Raw genomic sequence first — 20430 nt, 5'->3', positions numbered from 1 at the left:
AGCGTGTGGGGGCTTTTTTATAAGATATATTTATACATTACAAAAACTGCCTTTTCTCTGTCATGGGATATATGTTAATTCCTAATTTTAGTAGCAGTAAATAAATGTGTTGGTCTCCATAAAGCAGTGGGTTTCAGACTGTGCCCTGACAAGCACTAGATTGCCTAGTGGTGGCAATAAGGGGCCACAGTGTGAGTTTGGGGTTTTTCAGACCCAGACAAATTCTAAAGAGAACTTTACTTTCATGTATTTTATAGACTGGGCTTCCACATAAGGTCTGGTTTGATTTAAGTGTTAAAATGTTTTAAACCTTCGTTTGAATATTACTAGTCTATATCAATGCTCAGAAAATCTATGTTAAAAAATAATGTGTATATTTCTAATGTGGAAAAGTGGCATCTCTGGAAAAAAAAATCATGCCCTTGGATGTCATGAAAATGTCTAATTGCAATGAAAGTTTTCAATCATGTACTTTCACTTCTATGCTTATCTTACTGCAGATGGGAAACATTCTTCAAACTGGCATCAGTCTGCAAAGTCTAAGGTCATTTCCAATCACAAGTTATTAATTCTATATACAATTATTAAGCATAAATTATATATGAAAAATGAAAAAACTGAATATGATTCTGAAATAAAGCAGGACCCTGAGACGAGATGGTGGAGGAGAAGGATGTGAGCTCACACCGTATCAAGAAAACACTGAAGTCACAACTAACTGCTGAACCACCACCACCACCACCACCACCACCACCACCACCACCACCACCACCACCAAAAACATTGAAACTTACCAAAACAGACATCCTATATTCAAAGACAAAGGAGAAGCCACAGACATAGAAGGGGTGCAATCACAATAAAATCAAATTCCATTTGCACCAGGTGGGCAACACACAAACTGGGAAATAATTACATCATAGAGGTCCTCCCATGAGAGTGAAAGTTTTGAGCCCATATCAGGCTTCCCGTCCTGGGGGTCTGGCAGTGGGAGGAGAAGCCCACAGAGCACAGGACTAAGGGAAGCAGAGCTCTGCTCCTGGAGGGCACACACAAGGTCTCATGCAGAACAGTATCCAGGGGGAAAAGCAGTGACTTTATAGAAGCCTGGGCCAGACCTCCCTGCTGGTCCTGGAGAGCCTCCTAGGGAGTCAGGAGCTGCTAAGTCGCTTCAGTTGTGTCCGACTCTGTGCAACCCCATAGATGGCAGCCCGCCAGGCTCCCCCATCCCTGGGATTCTCCAGGCAAGAATACTGCAGTGGAAAGCAGTGACTTTACAGAAGCCTGGGCCAGACCTTCCTGCTGGTCCTGGAGAGCCTCCTAGGGAGTCAGGAGCTGCTATGGATTACTGTGTGGAAAAGACACTAGCATCGATAGTTCTGGGAAGTACTCATTGATGTGAGCCCTCCTGGAGGCCATCATTTTCTCACAAGACCCAACCCCACCCAACAGCCAGTAGGTTCCTGTACTGGAACACCTCAGGCCAAATGACCAACAGGGCAGTAACACAGCCTCACCCCTCAGCCGACAGGCTGTATAGAATCTTACCAAGCCTACAGCTGCATGTTAAACACACCCTTTAACACAGCACTGTCCACCAGAGGTACAGGGTCCAGCTCTACCCTCCAGTGGGCAAGACACAGTCCCTCCCACTAAGAAGTCTGCACAAGCCTCTTAGATCAGCCTCACTCACCAGTGGGCAGATAGCAGAAGCAATAACTATAACCCTGCAGCTGGTGGAATGGAAACAGCAATGACATAAAGGCAGACAAAATGAGATGGCAGGAAAGTATGTCCCAGACAAAGGAACAAGATAAAACTACAGAAAAACAGCTAAGTGAAATGGAGATAGGCACTCTAACTGAAAAAGAATTCAGAGTAATGAGAGTAAAGCTGATCCAACATCTGAAAAAATAACAGAGGCACAGACCAAAAAGATACAGGAAATGTTTAAAAAGAGCTAGAAGATCTAATAAACAGAGATGACCAACACAACTGAAATAAAAACCACAGGAGAAGGGATCAGCAGCAGAGTAAACGAGGCAGAAAAGCAGGTAAGTAAGCTGGAAAACAGAATACTGGAAATCACTGCCGTGGAACAGAAAACAGAAATAAAAGAAATGATAACGGTAACAGACACCTCTGGGACAACATTAAACACACTGCCATTTGCATCAGGGGTCCTAGAAGGACCTGACAAAATATTTGAAGAGATAACAGCTGAAAATTCCCTGAACATGGGAAAGGAAACAGTCACCCAAGTCCAAGAAATACAGAAAGCCCCAAGCAGGGTAAACTGAAGGAACATGCCAAAACAAAACAGTAATCAAACTGACAAATAATGAAGACAAAGAGAAAATATTAAAAGCAACAAGAAACAAGCAACAACTAACATACAAGGGAATCTCCATAAGATTATCAGCTGATTTTTCATCAGAGACTCTGCAGGCCAGAATGGAGTGGCAAAACATCTTTAAACAGATGAAAGGGAAGAACCTACAACCAAGAATACTCTACCCAGCAAGACTCTCATTCAGATTTGATGGAGAAATCAAAAGCTTACTAGACAAGCAAAACCTAAGAGAATTCAGCTCTGGGAGACTAGCTGTGCAACAAATGCTGAAGGAAAATCCCTAAGTGGAAAAGGACACAAATAGAAAAAAGAAAATTGCAAATGGAAGCACTCACCAGTAAAGGCAAACACACAGTAAAGGCAGGAAATACCCACACACAAATGTGATATCATAATCATAAGAGGAGAGCACAAAAGCAGGGTACTGGAAAGGACCCGCATCTTAAATCAATCTTCTTTATATACAAACTACTATATCAAAACCTCATGGTAACAGCAAACCAAAATCTACAATAGATACACACACAAAAATGAAAAAGGATTCCAAACACAACACTAAAATTAACCATCAAATCACAAAAAAGAGAATAAAAGGGGATCAAAAAGACCTACAGAAACATAACCAACACAGTGAACATACATACCAATAATTACCTTAAATGTAAATGGATTAAATGCTCCAAGCAAAACACACAGACTGCCTGAATGTATACAAAAACAAGACCTATATATATGCTGTCTACAACAGATCCATTTGAGGTCTAGGGACACATGCAGACTAAAAGTGAGGAGGTGGAAAAAGGCATTCCATGCAAATGGAAATCAAAGGAAAGCTGGAGTAGCAAAACTCCTATCAGACAAAACAGAATAAAAGACTGTTACAAGAAACAAAGGACACTAACATAAGAATTAAGGGATCAATCTAAAGAGAATATATAATAATTGTAAATATATATGCACCCAACACAGAAGTACCTCAATATATAAGGCAAATGCTAAGACCAGGAGAAACTGACAGTAACACAGTAATTGTGGAAGACTTAAACACCGTACTTTCAACAACAGACAGATCATCCAGACAGAAAATCAATAAGGAGAAACGGGCCTTAAATGACACTGGAACAGAGAGACAACTGATTTTTATAGAGTATTTCATCCAAAAGCAGCAGAATATACATTCTTCTCAAGTGTACATGGAACATTTTCTAGACTGATCACATACTGGGTCACAAAGCAAGCCTCAGTAAATTTAACAAAATTGAAATTATATTAAGCATTTTTCTGACCAAAATGCTATAAGATTAGAAATCAATACAAGGAAAAAAAAAAAAAACAAGCTGTAAAAAACACAAATACTTGGAGGCTAAACAATATGCTACTAAACAACCAATGGATCACTGAAGAAACCAAAGAGGAAATCAAAAACTACCTCGAGACAAGTGAGCACAAAAGCAAGAATATCCGAAAGCCATGGCACGAAATGAAAGCAGCCTCAGGAGACAAGAAAAACCTCAAATAAACAACCTAACTCTGCACCTAAAGCAATCAGAGAAAGAAGAAAAAGCAAAACCCAAAGTCAGTAGAAGGAAAGAAATCATAAAGATCAGAGCAGAAGTAAATGAAATGGAAACAAGGATAACAACAGATCAATAAAACTAAAAGCTGGTTCTTTGAGAAGGTAAACAAAATTGATAAACCTTTACCTGGACTCATCAAGAAAAACAGAGCTCAAATCAGTAAAATTAGACGTGAAAGGATTAATTACAATGGACACCACAGAAATACAAAGGATCATAAGAGACTACTACAAGCAACTATATGCCAATAAAATGGGACAGCCTGGAAGAAGTGGACAAATTCTTAGATAGGTACAACCTTCCAAGACTGAACCAGCAAGAAATAGAAAACAGGAACAGACCAAACCCATGTACCTGTGGTCAAGTAATCTACCACAAAAGAGGCAGAAATATACAATGGGGAAAAGACAGTCTCTTCAATAAGTGATGTTGGGAAAACTGGACAACTACATTAAATAAATGAAACTAGAACACTCCCTATCACTATACACAAAAATATAAACCCCAAATGGATTAAAGACCTAAATGTTAAGGCTAAATATTTTAAAACTCTTAGAGGAAAACATAGGCAGAACACTCTGACAAAAATCACAGATATCTTTTTCAATCCACCTCCCAGAGTAATGAAGATGAAAACAAAAACAAACAAATGGAACCTAATTAAATTTAAAAGCTTTTGCATAGCAAAGGAAACCATAAATGAAACAAATGGACTATCCACAGAAAGAGAAAAGGTATTTACAAAGTACGCCACCAACAAGGCATTAACCTCCAAAATATACAAACAGCTCATGCAGCTCAATGACAAAAAGCCTACAAATAACAAATGCTGGACAGGGCATGGAGAAAAGGCAACCCCCTTCTACACTGTTAGAGGAAAAGTAAATTGGTACCACCGCCATGGAGAACAGTATGGAGATTCCTTAAAGAACAAATACAGAACTACCATATGGGACTTCTTAGTGGTCCGGTGGTTGAGAATCCACCTCCCAGAGGGGACACAGGTTTGATCCCTGGTCTGGGAAGAACCCATATGCTGTGGGGCAGCTAGGCCTGAGTGCCACAACTAATGAAGTCCATGTACCCTAGAGTCCACACTCCACAACAAGAGAAAACACTGCAGTGAGAAGCCTGCCCACTGCAACTACAGAGTAACTCCTTGCTCACTGCAACTAGAGAAAGCCCGCACACAGCAGTAAAGACCCAGCACAGCCAAATAAGTAAACGAAAAAAAACAAACTACCATATGACCCAGCAGTCCCACTCCTGGGCATAAACTCAAGAGAAAAACTTCACTTGAGAAGATGCATGCACTCCATTGTTCACTGCAGCACTTTTACAATAGCCAAGACATGGAAGCAACCTGAATGTCCATCGACAGAGGAATGGATTAAAAAAGATGCAGTACACTTGTACACTTGTACAATGGAAAATCATTCAGCCGTTAAAAAAAAATGAAATGCCATTTGCAGCAACATGGATGAAACCAGAGATTAGCATACTAAGTTGAGTTAAGTCAGAGAAAGACAAATATATTTGCTTACATGCAGAATATTTTTTTTTTAAAAAAGGTACAAATGAATGTATTTACAAAACAGAAAGAGACTCTCAGACTTCAAAAACCAACTTATGGTGACCAAAATGGAAAGGTTGGGGGGCGGGGTGGAAAGGATACATTAAATGTTTCAGCCTGACACATACACACTAATATGTTTAAAACAGATAACCAGCAAGGACCCAGGGAGCTCAACATTCTGTAATAAGCTAAATGGAAAGATAATTTGAAAAAGAATAGAAACATGTACAACTCAATTACTTTGCTGCACACCTGGAACTAACACAACACTGTAAATCAAGCACACTCCAGTATAAAATACAAAAGTTAAAAAAAGACAGGACCCTGCAGGACCCTCCCGTGCACAAAAGCCACTCCATGTTCCCTGTTTCTTGTTTGTACACCAAGGATGTAGTCTGCTAGGCCTTTTCTGAATTCCAAAGAGCAGAGTGAAGCAGTCACTAATTAAGGAAGGGAAGGAATACAAAATCAAAGAAAAAGCCAAGAAATTGCTCTTTGTAGTTGAAACAATAGTTCATCTATAATCAGAGTCCTAGTTCCTCCTTGAGGAATATATTCAACAATCCCATGCATATCTTAGAACTGTTCTGCAGAAACTAAGACCCCTATCCAGCTTGAGGATGACGACTACATGCTGACCACAAGCACTAGACCCCAGACTGGACTAAACTAGGAGGTTAATGATTAAGATTCATAAAACATCACCCTGTTAACTTACCACCAACCAATCAGAAGAAAGTCAAGCACCCTGCAACCCTCAACACAAATGTTGCCTTTAAAAACCCTTTCCTGAAGGACTTCCCTAGTGGTCCAGTAGTTACGAATATGCCCTACAATGCAGGTGACACGAGCTTGATCCCTGGTAAAGGAACTAAGATCCCACATGCCGCAGGGCAGCTGAGCCCAAGCTCAGCAACTAGAGAGTCCATGTGCTGCAATGAGGATCCCACACACCACAACTAGGACCCCAGGCAGCCAAATTAAAAAAAAAAAACCTTCCCCGAAAAACAATCATTAGGGAGTTTGTGCCTCTGGAGCATGAGTTGCTCGTTCTCCTTGCTTGGCACCATCCAATAAAACACTGTGCTTTCCCTCAACACAAACCCCTGTCAATAGATTGGCCTTGCTGTGTGACAGGCAAGCAGACCTACGTTTGATTCAGTAACAACTCTGGTGACCATGAAGGCACAGCCACCCTGAGAGGCATCTCATCAGTGTACATCAGCCCCCGACTGACAGTGGCACTCAGATCTTGCCCACCAGGTGCCTGAGCACTTCTGTCTCAGGGACACCCCAAGTGCCTACCACTAATGGCATCACTGGCCCACAGCGTTTTCAATGCCCTGGTAAAGGAAACAAGGTTCTGGTCCTGGTCTGTAAGAGATCTCTAGTAAGTGGTGCAACCACTCATGTCCAGGGCATTCTTCCCTAGTGGGCTGCCCTGACTGGAATTCTACTTTTGGGAGGGGGGGAGGTGTAGGACACTGTCATCTGGTTTTGAGCACACTACCACTTTAATTGACCTTCCTTTCCAGATCAAAGAGTCCCTTCACTGTCCATCACTGCCTGAGCAGTAATCGAGAAACTCCCTGTTACAGCAAGGCTCATCTGCACCCCCATTCTCATGCCAGGTAACTGACCCTGAGAAGACTCCAGATACTGATCTGCTAGTCTGTTTCTGCTAACATCACTCATGTGAAAGAACAATGGGTAATGAAAGCTATGTTCCATCTTGTAGTTCCCTAAGGTGTATTTTACAAACCTGGAAGATCTTAAGCTGTACTCCCATGAAAAGAAAGACAATGATATTTAACTGTACAACCACATGGCCCTAATATTCTTCAGGCTCTAATGAACAATGACCCCTCAATTGTCTTTAGACTGGAACACCTACATTCAACTAGAACTGTTTTTTAAAAGGGAAAGAAAATGGTATAAAATTCCTTATGTAAAGGTTTTATGGTATTGCATCAAAATGAACTTGACTTTTTTCTTGGGAGTCTCAGTACACGAGTGTGAATTCTGTTTCCTCTCTGGTTTCGACCCTCATTAGGGGATCCTGGACCTGATTTGGGAGGAGACTTCACCATGAGAGAAAGGAAATGGAAGGATTAATCATTCTCAGAGACACCCCTGACACGGATCCTCATTAGAGGACTCTGGCCTTCACCTTTGTTAGAGTCCTGGTAACTTAAATGTGGTCTAGACACTCACGGACACTAACAGTCATGAGGCTGAGTCAGAGCTGGCAAGTTCATCTAGAAGTGAGGCATGTGAACTGTTATATATAACATGTGAGTGTTATATATTACTGTCTATGACTACTATTTGTTTATGAAAGCTCTTAAAAATTGGATGGCAATCCTAGCAAAGAATTTTTATCATAAAAACAAAGAAATTTAAATTTGTATAACAATAGCTTGTGACACCAAAACAATGGATCTCAATGAAGGCAGCTACTCCCCTGACCAGACTGTTTCAGAAACTTGAGGGGGAGTTTCTGGTTCAGTTAAGGACACTATTAGTATTTGCAGGCAGGAGACTGGGATACTGAACACCCTGAAGTAGGTGGGATGGTCACAATCATGAATGGTCCCATGCAACTTTGAATGTCCTACCAGATAGTCACGTGGGTGAAAAAAACAACTTATTAGTTTAATTATCTGAATTTAGATCCTAACTCTACTTTACCTATAAAGACAAAGTGCTTTCCCATGGTAATAATAATATAGGAATGCAGGAAAACTGAGGAAAGAACTACTTTATTTCCCTCAGAACTCCACCAAGAGCTAGATACTATTGTAAACAACCATGTCATTGAGTAACACCAAACAAGGTGTTTAGATTACCAATTCAACATACTTGTAACAGTCTGCATTTGTGGGTATTGCAGTCATAATGATTTAAATATGCCTCTATTTATATATGTCATTGAGTATGATCACATATAAACATTTATATTATATATTGAAATACCAGTACTTTTTAAAAGTAATATTATAATTGGACAGTACATTGATATCTTTAAAATTATGTGTATAGATAGATTTTATCATCTATGAATTTTATTTCAGGATAATCAAAGGGGCATTACAAAATGTATGTTATAAAAAAGGAACACTGGGTCTACTGTACTTGAGAACCACTGACAAGACTGTTTCTGAGAATAAATGTGATCTATAATTACTATTATAAAAATGGAAATGTTCTTTCCAAATGGTTTTTATTCTAATAATCTGTACAAATAACAAACTTTTAAAAGGTAAAAAGCATAGAATTAAGGGATCCATCAAAACCAAAGATGACCAGAAAAAAGAAACTTATCTGTATATTTGTTGTCTATACAACATTATGGATTAAGTCTTCATTAAGGTCCAACAAATTCAAATAATATTAACACCTATGCCTGTAACATATTGCTCCAAAAGTTCAGTTCATGTAGTAAATTTTTTTTAAAAAAGCTAAAATTTATTAAATACTTTATTATGTGTCAAGCAATAATCTTAAAATTTTGTATTATCTTTGGCAATAATACTATAAAGTAGATACTATTATTATTTCCATGTTCATGTGGCAAAACTAAGGCTCACAGAGGGTAAGTAATCTGCTTAAGAGATCAGAGCCAATATTCAAGCTAAGGTGTTAAAACCTCAGAAATCACCCTTTAATCCTTAATCCATTTACCTTACACAAGCAAGTCAGGAAATTCCTCTAGGTTTCATTTTTTTATATTAACAAAATTGAATTGATGAAAGGTTAAATGAAATAAAATATGAACTACTACCACCATTTACTACTCTAAATGCCTATTGCTGCATTATAAGAGCTTCTTAATAATACTCTATTATTCTACGGTTATTCTCAGTATATTTCACACTGTTCCACAACGGAGGCTACCACGATTCTATATTCTATTCTATTGTTATTCTAAACACATTATTCTCTAATTATTTTATCGACAATACAATTCCCATCAAAATTCCAATATTAATATTTTAAAGGCTAACCTTTGGTCTCATACACCAAAATCTTAATATATTTGGCAATAATTACTAGTCATCTACCACTCGATTCAGCAATCCTGTTTCAGGAATCTATCCTCAGACAAGCCTGCACATGTATGAAATGGTGTAATTACAAGGTTAGTACAGAACTGTTTGTAGGAGCAAAAGATTTTAAACAACCCAACTGTTCATCAATAGCAGGGTGGCTAAGCAAACTAAAAGTTATGTCCATACTAAGGATTCTATGAGGCAGAAAGGGAAAAAAAAAAAGACAAAAGAATGAAGAAGCATTTCTCTTTACTTATATGGAAAGACCGTCATAATCCATTGCTCAGTTAAATTAAAAAAAACAAAGTACAATGAGGGGGGAAAAGTCTTTCCAATAAATGGTGCTGAAGGACTTCCCTGGCAGTCCAGTGGTTAAGATTCTGCACCTCCACCTCAGGGGGCGTGGGTTCAATCCCTAATTGGGGAGCTAAGACCCCACACAACACGCAGTTACAAAAAATAAAAATGGTGCTGAGACAACAGGATATCTGTATGTATGAGTGAAGCTGGTCCTCTAACTCACAAGACATATAAAAAATTAACTCAAAACGAACCAAAGACCTAAATATAAAAGCTAAAACTAAAAAACTCTTAGGAAGAAAACAATGGCATAAATCTTTGTGACCTTGGATGAAGCAATGATTTCTTAGATACAACACCAAAAACCACAAGAAACAAAACTAAATGCAGATAAAGCAAATATGATCAAAATTTTAAACTTTTATGCTCCAAAAGGACACCATCAAAACGTAAAAAGACAATCCATAAGAGAATATTTTTGTAAATTCCTATTATCTGTTAACAAGCTTGCATTTAGAACATATAAAGAATTGTTGGTAAGTCATTAAGTCGTGTCCAACTCTTTGGCAACTCACACAAACCATGGCCCTCCAGGCTCCTCTATCCATGGGAATTCCCAGGCAACAGTACTGGGGTGGGTTGCCATTTCCTGCTCCAAGGGATCTTCCTGACCCAAGAATCGAACCCACACCTCCTGCACTGGCAGGTGGATTCTTTGTCACTGAGTCACCAGGGAAGCTCCATACAAAAAATTATTAATATTTAATAAAAAATAAAGACCCAATTAAAAATGAACAATGGATCTGAACTGAAATTTCTCCAAAGAAGACACACAGATGGTATAAAAAGATGTTCAATGTCATTAGCCATCAGGGAAATGGAAATCAAGCCCACAAATGAGATACCACTTTATACTCACTAAAATCGCTATATAAAAAATGACGATAACAAGTGTCGATGAGGATATGGAAAAACTGAACTCCACAAATGAGATACCACTTTATACCCACGATAACGGCTGTAATAAATGACAATAACAAGTGTCGATAAGGATATGGAAAAACTGGACTCCTCATACATTACTGACAGGAATGCGAAATGGTACAGCCACTGTGGGAAACAGTCTGGCAGTACCTAAAGTAGAATTATCACATTATCTAACGACTGCATTCATTGATATATAACCAAGAGGACTTTAAAAATATACAGTTCAAAGATACTGCAGGTTCAGTTCCAGACTACCACAATAAAGAGTACCATGAATTTTTGTTTCCTCAGTGGATATAAAAGTTATAGTTACATTATACCATCCATAGACTATAAATGTACAATAGCATTATGTTTAAAACATGTTTGTACCTTAATTTAAAAATATTTGATTGCTAAAAGAAATGTTAACCATCATCTGAGCCTTCAGCCAGTCATAATCTCTTTGCTGGTGGAAAGTTTAAAATACTACAAGAATTACCAAAATGCGACACAGACACATGAATTAATTAAGCAAATACTGTTGGAAATACAGAGCTGCACAGCCTTGTTCCATGCAGGGTTGCCACAAATATTCATCTGTTTAAAAAGAAAAAAACAGTATCAACAAATATAATAAAGTGAAGCACTATAACGTGAGGTATGCTTGTATTCACACAAAAACTTTTACAAGATGTTAAAAGGAAAAATGAAATACTGATCCATGCTACAACATGAATAGATCTTGAAGACATCAAAAAAAGTGAAAGAAGCCAGACACAAAAGACCACAATTGTATGACTCCATTTAAATGAAATGTCCAGAATAGGCAAATTCATAGAGACAGAAAGTAAATTACTGGTTACCAGGAGGGAGGAGGGGAATAGAGAGTGACACCTAATGGGCATGGAGTTTCCTTCAGGAATAATGAAAATGTCCTAGAACTAGATAGTAGTGATGCTTGCATAACTTTCTGAATATACAAAGAATCACTAAATTGTATACTTTAAAAGGATGAATATTATGCTATGTAAATTACATCTCAATTAAAAGAATGATTTGAGGAAGAATGGAGTCTGAGTCCCTTCGCTGTTCACCTGAAGCTACCACAACATTGTTAATGGGCTATACCCCAACACAAAATAAAAGTTTAAAGTTTGAGGAAAAAAAAGAAAAAATACTGAATGTGAATCAGCTATAATGAACCAATCCACAATTTTTGTGATTACTGATAGTCATGCATATAATCTCACATTCCCCTTTTCTAAGATGTAGGATTAAAGTAGTGCAAATATATTACCCAAAAGTATACAAACTAGAGTTTCTCAATCAGAAAGTCTGGTTTTTCCTTCAGGTAAAAGAAAGATTAAAAACACAAATATTTGTGACAACATTCATAATTAGTATTAATACCTACATTTCTGACACTGTAAAAACTTACTAAAAGAGTCCGCCTGCCAATGCAGGAGACATGGGTTTGATCCCTGGTCCAGGAAGATTCCACGTGCCACAGAGCAACTAAGCCCATGTGCTGCAACTGCTGAGCCCAGGCACTACAGCCCACAAGCTGCAGCTACTAAGCCCCTGAGCTGCACCTACTGAAGCCCATGCACCCCAGAGCCCGTCCTCTGCAACAAGAGAAGCCACCACAATGAGAACCCCACACACAGCAACTGGAGAGTAGCTCCCACTTGCCACAATTAGAGAAAGTCCACGTACAGCAACGAAGACCTAGCGCAGCCAAAAATTAATTAGTTAATCAAAATTTTAAAAAAAACCCACAACTTCTGACTTTAAATTCTGGAGTACTCTTGGGCATTCATACCAGAGAATGAAAACTTATATTTGTGTAAAAATCTATGCGTGGAGGTTCATAGCAGCTTTACTCATAACAGCCCCAAACTGTACATAGCAGGTGAATGGTTGTCCTTCAGCAGGTGAATGGTTAAATACACCATGCAATATTACTCAAACATAAAAAGGAATGAGTAATTGATACATGCAACAAGTTGGATGAATCTCTAGGGAGTTATGTCAAGTCACAAAAGCCAATTCCAATAAGTTAGATATTATACACTTACATTTACATAACACTTTTGAAATGACAAAACCATAGAAATGGAAAACAGATTAGGGTTGTTGGGATTTGGGCTGGGGACAGAGGGGAGTGGTCACCAGAGAGGTGGATATGGCTATAAAAGGGCAACATAAGGCATCTTTGAGATGGAACAGTTTAGTACCTTGTTGCAGTAGTGGATATAATAATCTACACATATGATAAAACAGTATACAACACAAATGACTACAAGAAAAACTGGGGCATTTGAACAATGGATTCAAATGGATTATATCTGTGGATTATATCAAGATCAATATCACGATTATGATACCCTTTGCGACCTCATGTAACTATAGCCCACCAGGCTCCTCTGCCCATGGGATTCTCCAGGCAAGAATACTGGAGTGGGTTGCCATTTCCTTCTCCAGGGGATCTTCCCAACCCAGGGATCGAACCCGGGTCTCCCGCACTGCAGGCAGACGCTTTAACCTCTGAGCCACGGGATCGTCCCATTTGCATTATAGCTTTGTAAAATGTTATCTCTGGGGAAAACTGTGTAAAGGGTAATCCTCTGTATTATTTCTTACAACTGCATGTGAATCTATCTCAATAAAAATTTTAGTTTAAAAAAAGGTGCAGATCAATGTATATAGGGTGCTACATTTAGAGTAAAAATAAAATTATATTTGTATTTACATAAAAACACTGAAAGGATACCGAAAGTGGTTATCTTAAATTAGGGTGGGGAGAAACAGGGTAGGAACCAAGACTTTTCAGTGTGTAAGTGTTTAAAATAGTTGTATTTTTGAAGCATGTTACCAAGTTTCCTGGTCAAAAATAATAAAATATTAAGAGTACCTTTTGTTCAAAGAAGAACTTAATTCAGTACACATTCTCTTGCTCTGGAAAGTACTCCAATTTCAATTATCCTTACCTCTAACCTCTGTGTCTGATCCTTGCCCAAAAGGTCACGAACTTCTTCATTATATATTTCCAAATAAGACACTCGAACCAAAAATCTGTAAAGAAAACATCATTCTTAAACACAAAAAAAAAGCAAGCAGTGAATATTTATTAGAACAGTTTTAAAAACGTGTTTATAAAGGTTGTACATCTTATGTTTGTACTTCTCAATATTAGAAAATAATTATTTTACCTCGTATCACCCTCTGCTTTTGCAATATGACCAAATATGTGAGCAAAGGAATTTGGAATGATTCCTCTAAGTTCAGGAACAGCTCGGACACCTTCCATGGTAAACGTTTTCCCAGTTCCAGTCTGTCCATATGCAAAAATAGTCCCTGAAAACAATGAAGAGAATCACTTTGTAGAGTCTGACGCTACAGAACAACAGCTCTTAAAATTAATTCTTTTGACACTGTGATGCAATTTCTAGCCTGGATTTAAAGTTTATTCTAATATAAATTTCTCCTTTATTACCAGCAATCACCATGAACTGTGGAGCACATGAGCACAGTACTGTTGAAGTTCTAGAGCCAGTGAGATAAATGTAAAATCGAACAGTTTAGCTAATCCTAAGAAATTTATGTTTATGTTAATTACTTAATGCGGACATTAAATTGGAGAAGGTAGTATAGTAAAGGTTCCAGAGTAGAAAGACTTCAGCGTGAATCCACACATTTGCCACTTTTCAGACACATGACCTTAGAAACTATCTACCCAAAGATTATCTCCTCAAAAGTACAATGAGGATAAGAATAACTATTCTGCACTGATCACATGAAACAAGTAAGATCCCATGAAACAATTTACTTCAAGCAACCAACATGACACCTAGCAAATAGCTTAATCCTAAAATAAGTATGTTATTTCAAAACAAAAGTTTTAAGTAACAGCTGTAAGGAATAGGGGGAATTAACAAAAGGAAGTGACAATATATTAAAAGTAATTACAGATACAACTTAAATTTTCTAACTATCCAAATTAATTCACTCAACAAACACTACACACCTGAGTCTGGCGTGGTGCTATGCTTCAGGGACACAATGACAAAGACAAACACAATCTGTAATCTCACGGTATGTGTCATCCTGGGGAGGACCTATTAGTCAAATAGTCATAACCAAGATGAGTGCTGGGAAAGAGAAACACAGAGCTCTGCATGAGAGTCAGGGACATAATCGAGGCAAGAAAACTAAGGAAGAAGGAAAGGGGAAGAGGTCAAAGAAGGCTTTCCAGAAGAGTCCATCTAATATATGAGCATGACTTAGAAGCAGATGGACAGCAAAAGGCAAAAAAGAGAATGGAGATTTTGCAAAAATGCAAGGAGACCAGAATGGAAGAAACAGAGATGGAAAAGGACAGTGGATGCGGTTAGAGCTAGAGAAACTGAGGGGATTAATTACACAGGGTGATGAAGGACATGTCAAGGTTCTAGCTGCTGCTGTGCTTCAGTCGTGTCAGACTCTGCAACCCCATAGACGGTAGCCCACCAGGCTCCCTCGTCCCTGGGATTCTCCAGGCAAGAACACTAGTTTATCTTAAAAACAAACTGAAGACACAGAATGATTTTTCAGTCAGAAGAGTGTCACCATCACTGGCTATACTGTATACAAAGAACCGGAAAAAAGCATGGGAGAAGTGAAGAAACCAGTTAGAGGGCTGACACAGTTACCCAGGTAAGAGATAGTGCTCACAACAGAAGGGGATGAGAAAGATGGAAAGTATTTCACAGACATTTAGCAGTTAGAATCAAGATGCCTGGGAAAGAACTAGTCAAAAGGGGAGCAGGGTAAAGGAAGAATTGAAGGTGACTTTCAAATTTCTGGCTTGACCAAGGGAATGTAACGCTAAGCTATGTACTGAGATGGTGAACAACACTGGGAGAAATAACGGTTTGAAAGGGAAGATCATACACTGAGTTTGGAGGTACTGAGCTTTAAGTCTACGATACACTCAAATGGATGTGCCAAGCAGGCAGGCGGACGGATGAGATTCATTTGCCAGCTGAAGCGATGGCACGGGGTGAGATTTCCTCAGGCGAGGGTACAGTAGATAGCCTAGGAAGTGACGGCATAAATGCACAAGGTTGCTTAACTACTACCACTCTATTCAGTGAATACAAATGTCATCATTGTCAAACTTCTAATGAAAATAATCACAGCATAAACCATTTCTATATGTGGGAATAAAAAAGTAAATTTTTTCTAACTCCCTAAATATTTCAAACTCTTTCATTAAGAATATAACTTACTACATTTAAAGGAGCTAAAAATACCATGAACTCATATATTGCATCTTAGAAAAGACAAAACAGCTATCATTTACTGATCATCTGCTATGTGCTATGTCACATACTTTATATGCATTCCTATTTAATTTTCACCCCAATCCTAAGCGCTAGGCAGTATTTATATCCCCACAGTTTAGCTGAGGAAACAAAAGCTTAGAGAGGTTGAATTACTTGCTCTATGTCATTTTAATCTGAACATACTCCAGTTGGCTCCACAGCCCAAGTATTTTTTACCAGTATATAATGGCCAAAAAAAATTTTTTAACTCAAAATTAATACCTACTTAATGCAGAACTTACTTAGTGGTGCAGTGGATAGGAATCTGCCTGCCACCACAGGGGACACAGGCTGGATCCCTGGTCTGGGAAGATTCCACATGCTGTGGAGCAACTAAGCCTGCGTGCCTCTGAGCCAACACTCTAGAGCCCGCAAGCCACAACTGCTGAGGCTGTGTGGCACAACTATCTAAGTCTGCGCACACTAGGGGCCACAAGCTCCAACTACTGAGCCTCTGGGCCACAACTAATGAGGTCTGTGTACCTAGAGCCTGTACTCTGCAACAAGAGAAGTCACTGTAATAATAAGAGGCTCACGCACCACAACAAAAAGTAGCCCCCACCTGCCACAACTAGAGAAAGCATATGCAAAGCAACGAAGACCTAGCACAGCCCAAAAAATACATAAATAAAATGAAAGCAATTTCTGTGAATGTATTAAATACATGATCATTACTAATTTTAAAAGTATATTAAGTAACTAGAGAAAGAAGAACAAACAAAACCCAAAATTAGTAGAAGGAAAGAAATCAAACAATCAGAGGAGAAGCAAATAAAGACAAAGAAGCAGAAATAAATGAAATAGAGACAAAGAAAACAATAGAAAAGAACAATCAAACTAAAAGTTGCTTCTCTGAAAAGATAAACAAAATTGATAAATCTTTAGCCAGACTCATTAAGAAAAAAGACGATTCACATCAATAAAGTTAGAAATGAAAAGGAAGTTATAAAGGACACTGCAGAAATACAAAGGATCATAAAAGACTACTACAAGCAACTTAATGTCAATGAAATGGACAGCCTAGAAGAAATGGACAAATTCTTAGAAATATACAACCTTCCAAGACTGAAACAAAAAGAAATACAAAATACAAACAGACCAATTACAAGTTACAACAGGGATGGTCTTGATCACTGCCTCCAGTAATGTTAAAGAAGCTGAAGTTGAACAGTTCTATGAAGACCTACAAGACCTTCTAGAACTAAAACCCAAAACATTCCTGAAATGTTCACTGATTCCTAAAATGCTCAATTCTCCTGCTCAAAATTCTCCAACCAGGCTCCAACAGTACGTGAACCAGGAACTTCCAGATATTCAAACTGGATTTAGAGAAAGCAGAGGAACCAGAGATCAAATTGCCAACATCTGCTGGATCATAGAAAAAGCAAGGGAGTTACAGAAGAATATCTATTTCTGCTTTATTGATTACACCAAAGCCTTTGACCATGTGGATCACAACAAATTGTGGAAAATTCTTCAAGAGATGAGAATACCAGACCACCTGACCTGCCTCCTGAGAAATCTCTATGCAGGTCAAGAAGCAACAGTTAGAACCGGACATGGAACAACGGATGGATTCCAAATTGGGAAAGGAGTACATCAAGACTGTATATTGTCACCCTGCTTATTTAACTTATATGCAGAGTACATCATGAGAAATGCCAGGCTGGATGAAGCACAAGCTAAGATCAAGATTCCAGGGAGAAATATCAATAACCTCAGATACGCAGATGACACCATCCTTATGGCAGAAAGTAAAGAGAAACTAAAGAACCTCTTGATGAAAGTGAAAGAGGAGAGTGAAAAAGCTGGCTTAGAACTCAACATTCAAAAAACTAACCTCACGGCATCCGGTCCCATCACTTCATAGCAAACAGATGGGGAAACAATGGAAACAGTGACAGACTTTATCTTCTTGGGCTCCAAAATCACTGCAATGTTGACTGCAGCCATGGAATTAAAAGATGCTTGCTCCCTGGAAGAAATGCTATGACCAACCTAGACAGCATATTAAAAAAGCAGAGACACTGCTTTGCCAACAAAGGTCCTTCTAGCCAGAGCTACGGTTTTTCCAGTGAGAGCTGGACTATAAAGAAAGCTGAGTGCCCAAGAATTGATGCCTTTGTATTGTGGTGTTGGAGAAGACTCTTGAGAATTCCTTGGGCTGCAAGGAGATGAAACCAGTCAATCCTAAAGGAAATTAGTCATGAATATTCATTGGAAAGAATGATGCTGAAGTTGAAGCTCCAATACTTTGGCCACCTAATGCAAAGAACCGACTCATCAGAAAAGACCCTCATGCTGGGAAAGACTGAAGGCAGGAGGAGAAGGGGATGACAGAGGATGAGATGGTTGCATGGCATCACCAACTCAATGGACATGAGTTTGAGCAAGCTCCAGGAGTTGGTGATGGACAGAGAAGCCTGGCATATTGCAGTCCATGGGTCACAAAGAGTCGACATGACTGAGCGACTGAACTGAAAATTAAAACTGATTTTACAACTCCCAACAAACAAAAGTCCAGGACCAGAAGGCATCACAGGCAAATTCTATCAAACATTTAGAGAAGAGTTAATACCTCTGAAACTTTCCAAAAATTGCAGAGGAAGGAACACTCCCAAACTCATTCTATGAAGCCACTATCATCCTGACACCTAAACCAGACAAAGACACCACACACAGAAAAAAAGAAAATTGCAGGCTCCAATATCACTGATGAGCACAGATGCAAAAATTCTCAACAAAATTCTCAGCAAACTAAATCCAACAATACATTAAAAGGATAATATACCACGATCAAGACAGATTTATCCTGGGGATATAAGGATTCTTTAATAAACACAAATCAATGAGTGTGATAAACCATATTAACAAACTGAAAGATAAAAACCATATGATCATCTCAATAGATGCAGAAAGTTTTTGACAAAATTCAACACCCATTTATGATCAAAACTCTCCAAAAAGTGGGCACAGAAGGACCCTACCTCAACATAATCACAGGCCATATATGACAAACCCACACATTCTCAACAGGGAGAAACTAAAAGAATTTCCTCCAAAATCAGGAACAAGACAAGAGGTCCATTCTTGCCACTTTTATTCAACAGTTTTGGAACTCTTAGTTACAGCAATCAGAGAAGAAAAAGAAATAAAAGGAATCCATACTGGAAAAGAAGTAAAACTGTCACCATTGCAGACGACATGATACTATACATACAAAATCCTAAAGATACCATCAGAATGCTACTAGCGCTCAGTGAATTTGGTAAAGTTGCAGGATACAAAGTCAAAACACAAAACTCTGTTGCAATTCTATATACACTAACAATAAAAGATCAGACATAGAAATTAAACAATCCTTTACCACTGCATCAAAAAGCATACAGTACCTAAAATAAACCTAAAGAGGCAAAAGACCTGTACTCTGAAAACTGTTAAGACACTGATAAAAGAAACCAAAGGTGATACAAACAGACGGAAAGTTATACCATGATCTTGGACTGGAATAATCAATACTGTCAAAATGACTATACTACCCAAGGCAATTTACAGATTCAATGCAATCTCTATTAAATGACCAGTGGCGTTTTTCACAGAACTAGAACAAAAAAAATTTAATGTATATTGTAACACAAAAGACCCAGAATAGCCAAAGCAATCCTGAGAAAGGAAAAGGAGCTAGAGGAATCAGGCTCCCTGATTTGAGACTATCTGACAAACCTACAGTCATCAAAATAGCATGGTACTGGCACAAAACCAGAACTATGGATCCATGTAATACGACAGAAAGTCCAGAGATAAACCCAAACCCTTACTGTCAATTAACCTATGACAAAGGAGGCAACACTATACAATGGAGAAAAGACAGTCTCTTCAGTAAACGGTGCTGGGAAAATTGGACAGCTACATGTAAAAAAAAAAAAAAAAATGAAATAAAACACTCCCTAACATCATATGTGAAAATTAACTCAAAATGGATTAAAGGTCTAAATGTAAGACCAGACACTACAGAACTCTTGGAGGAAAACATAGGCAGAATTCTTTGACATAAATCACAAGACTGTTTTCTATCCACCTTCTAGGGTAATAATAATAATAATAATAATTGTATCTAATTAAACTTAAAAGCTTTTGCACAACAATGGAAACCATAAACAAAATTAAATGGAATGGGAAAAAAACATTTACAAAGTATGCCACTCATAAGAGATTAATCTGCAAAATATACAAACAG

At 38.3% G+C, this 20430-nt stretch overlaps 1 protein-coding gene across 1 annotated transcript in view; it reads right to left on the bottom strand.

The window, feature by feature from the left end:
- The window catches only part of KIF3A (kinesin family member 3A), a 76955-nt gene that overhangs the window by 45242 nt on the left and 11283 nt on the right, over window positions 1-20430 (bottom strand). Inside the window, exons 3-4 of the mRNA XM_052643323.1 lie at window positions 14040-14184; window positions 13818-13902 (exon numbers count right to left, since the gene is read on the bottom strand). Of these exons, the coding sequence (XP_052499283.1) occupies window positions 13818-13902; window positions 14040-14184 (230 nt within the window). The remainder of the gene's footprint in view (window positions 1-13817; window positions 13903-14039; window positions 14185-20430) is intronic.

The sequence above is a fragment of the Budorcas taxicolor genome, chromosome 7 (assembly GCF_023091745.1).
Source record: "Budorcas taxicolor isolate Tak-1 chromosome 7, Takin1.1, whole genome shotgun sequence".
Lineage (NCBI taxonomy): Eukaryota > Metazoa > Chordata > Mammalia > Artiodactyla > Bovidae > Budorcas > Budorcas taxicolor.
This window is presented reverse-complemented; position numbering and strand designations above follow the sequence as displayed.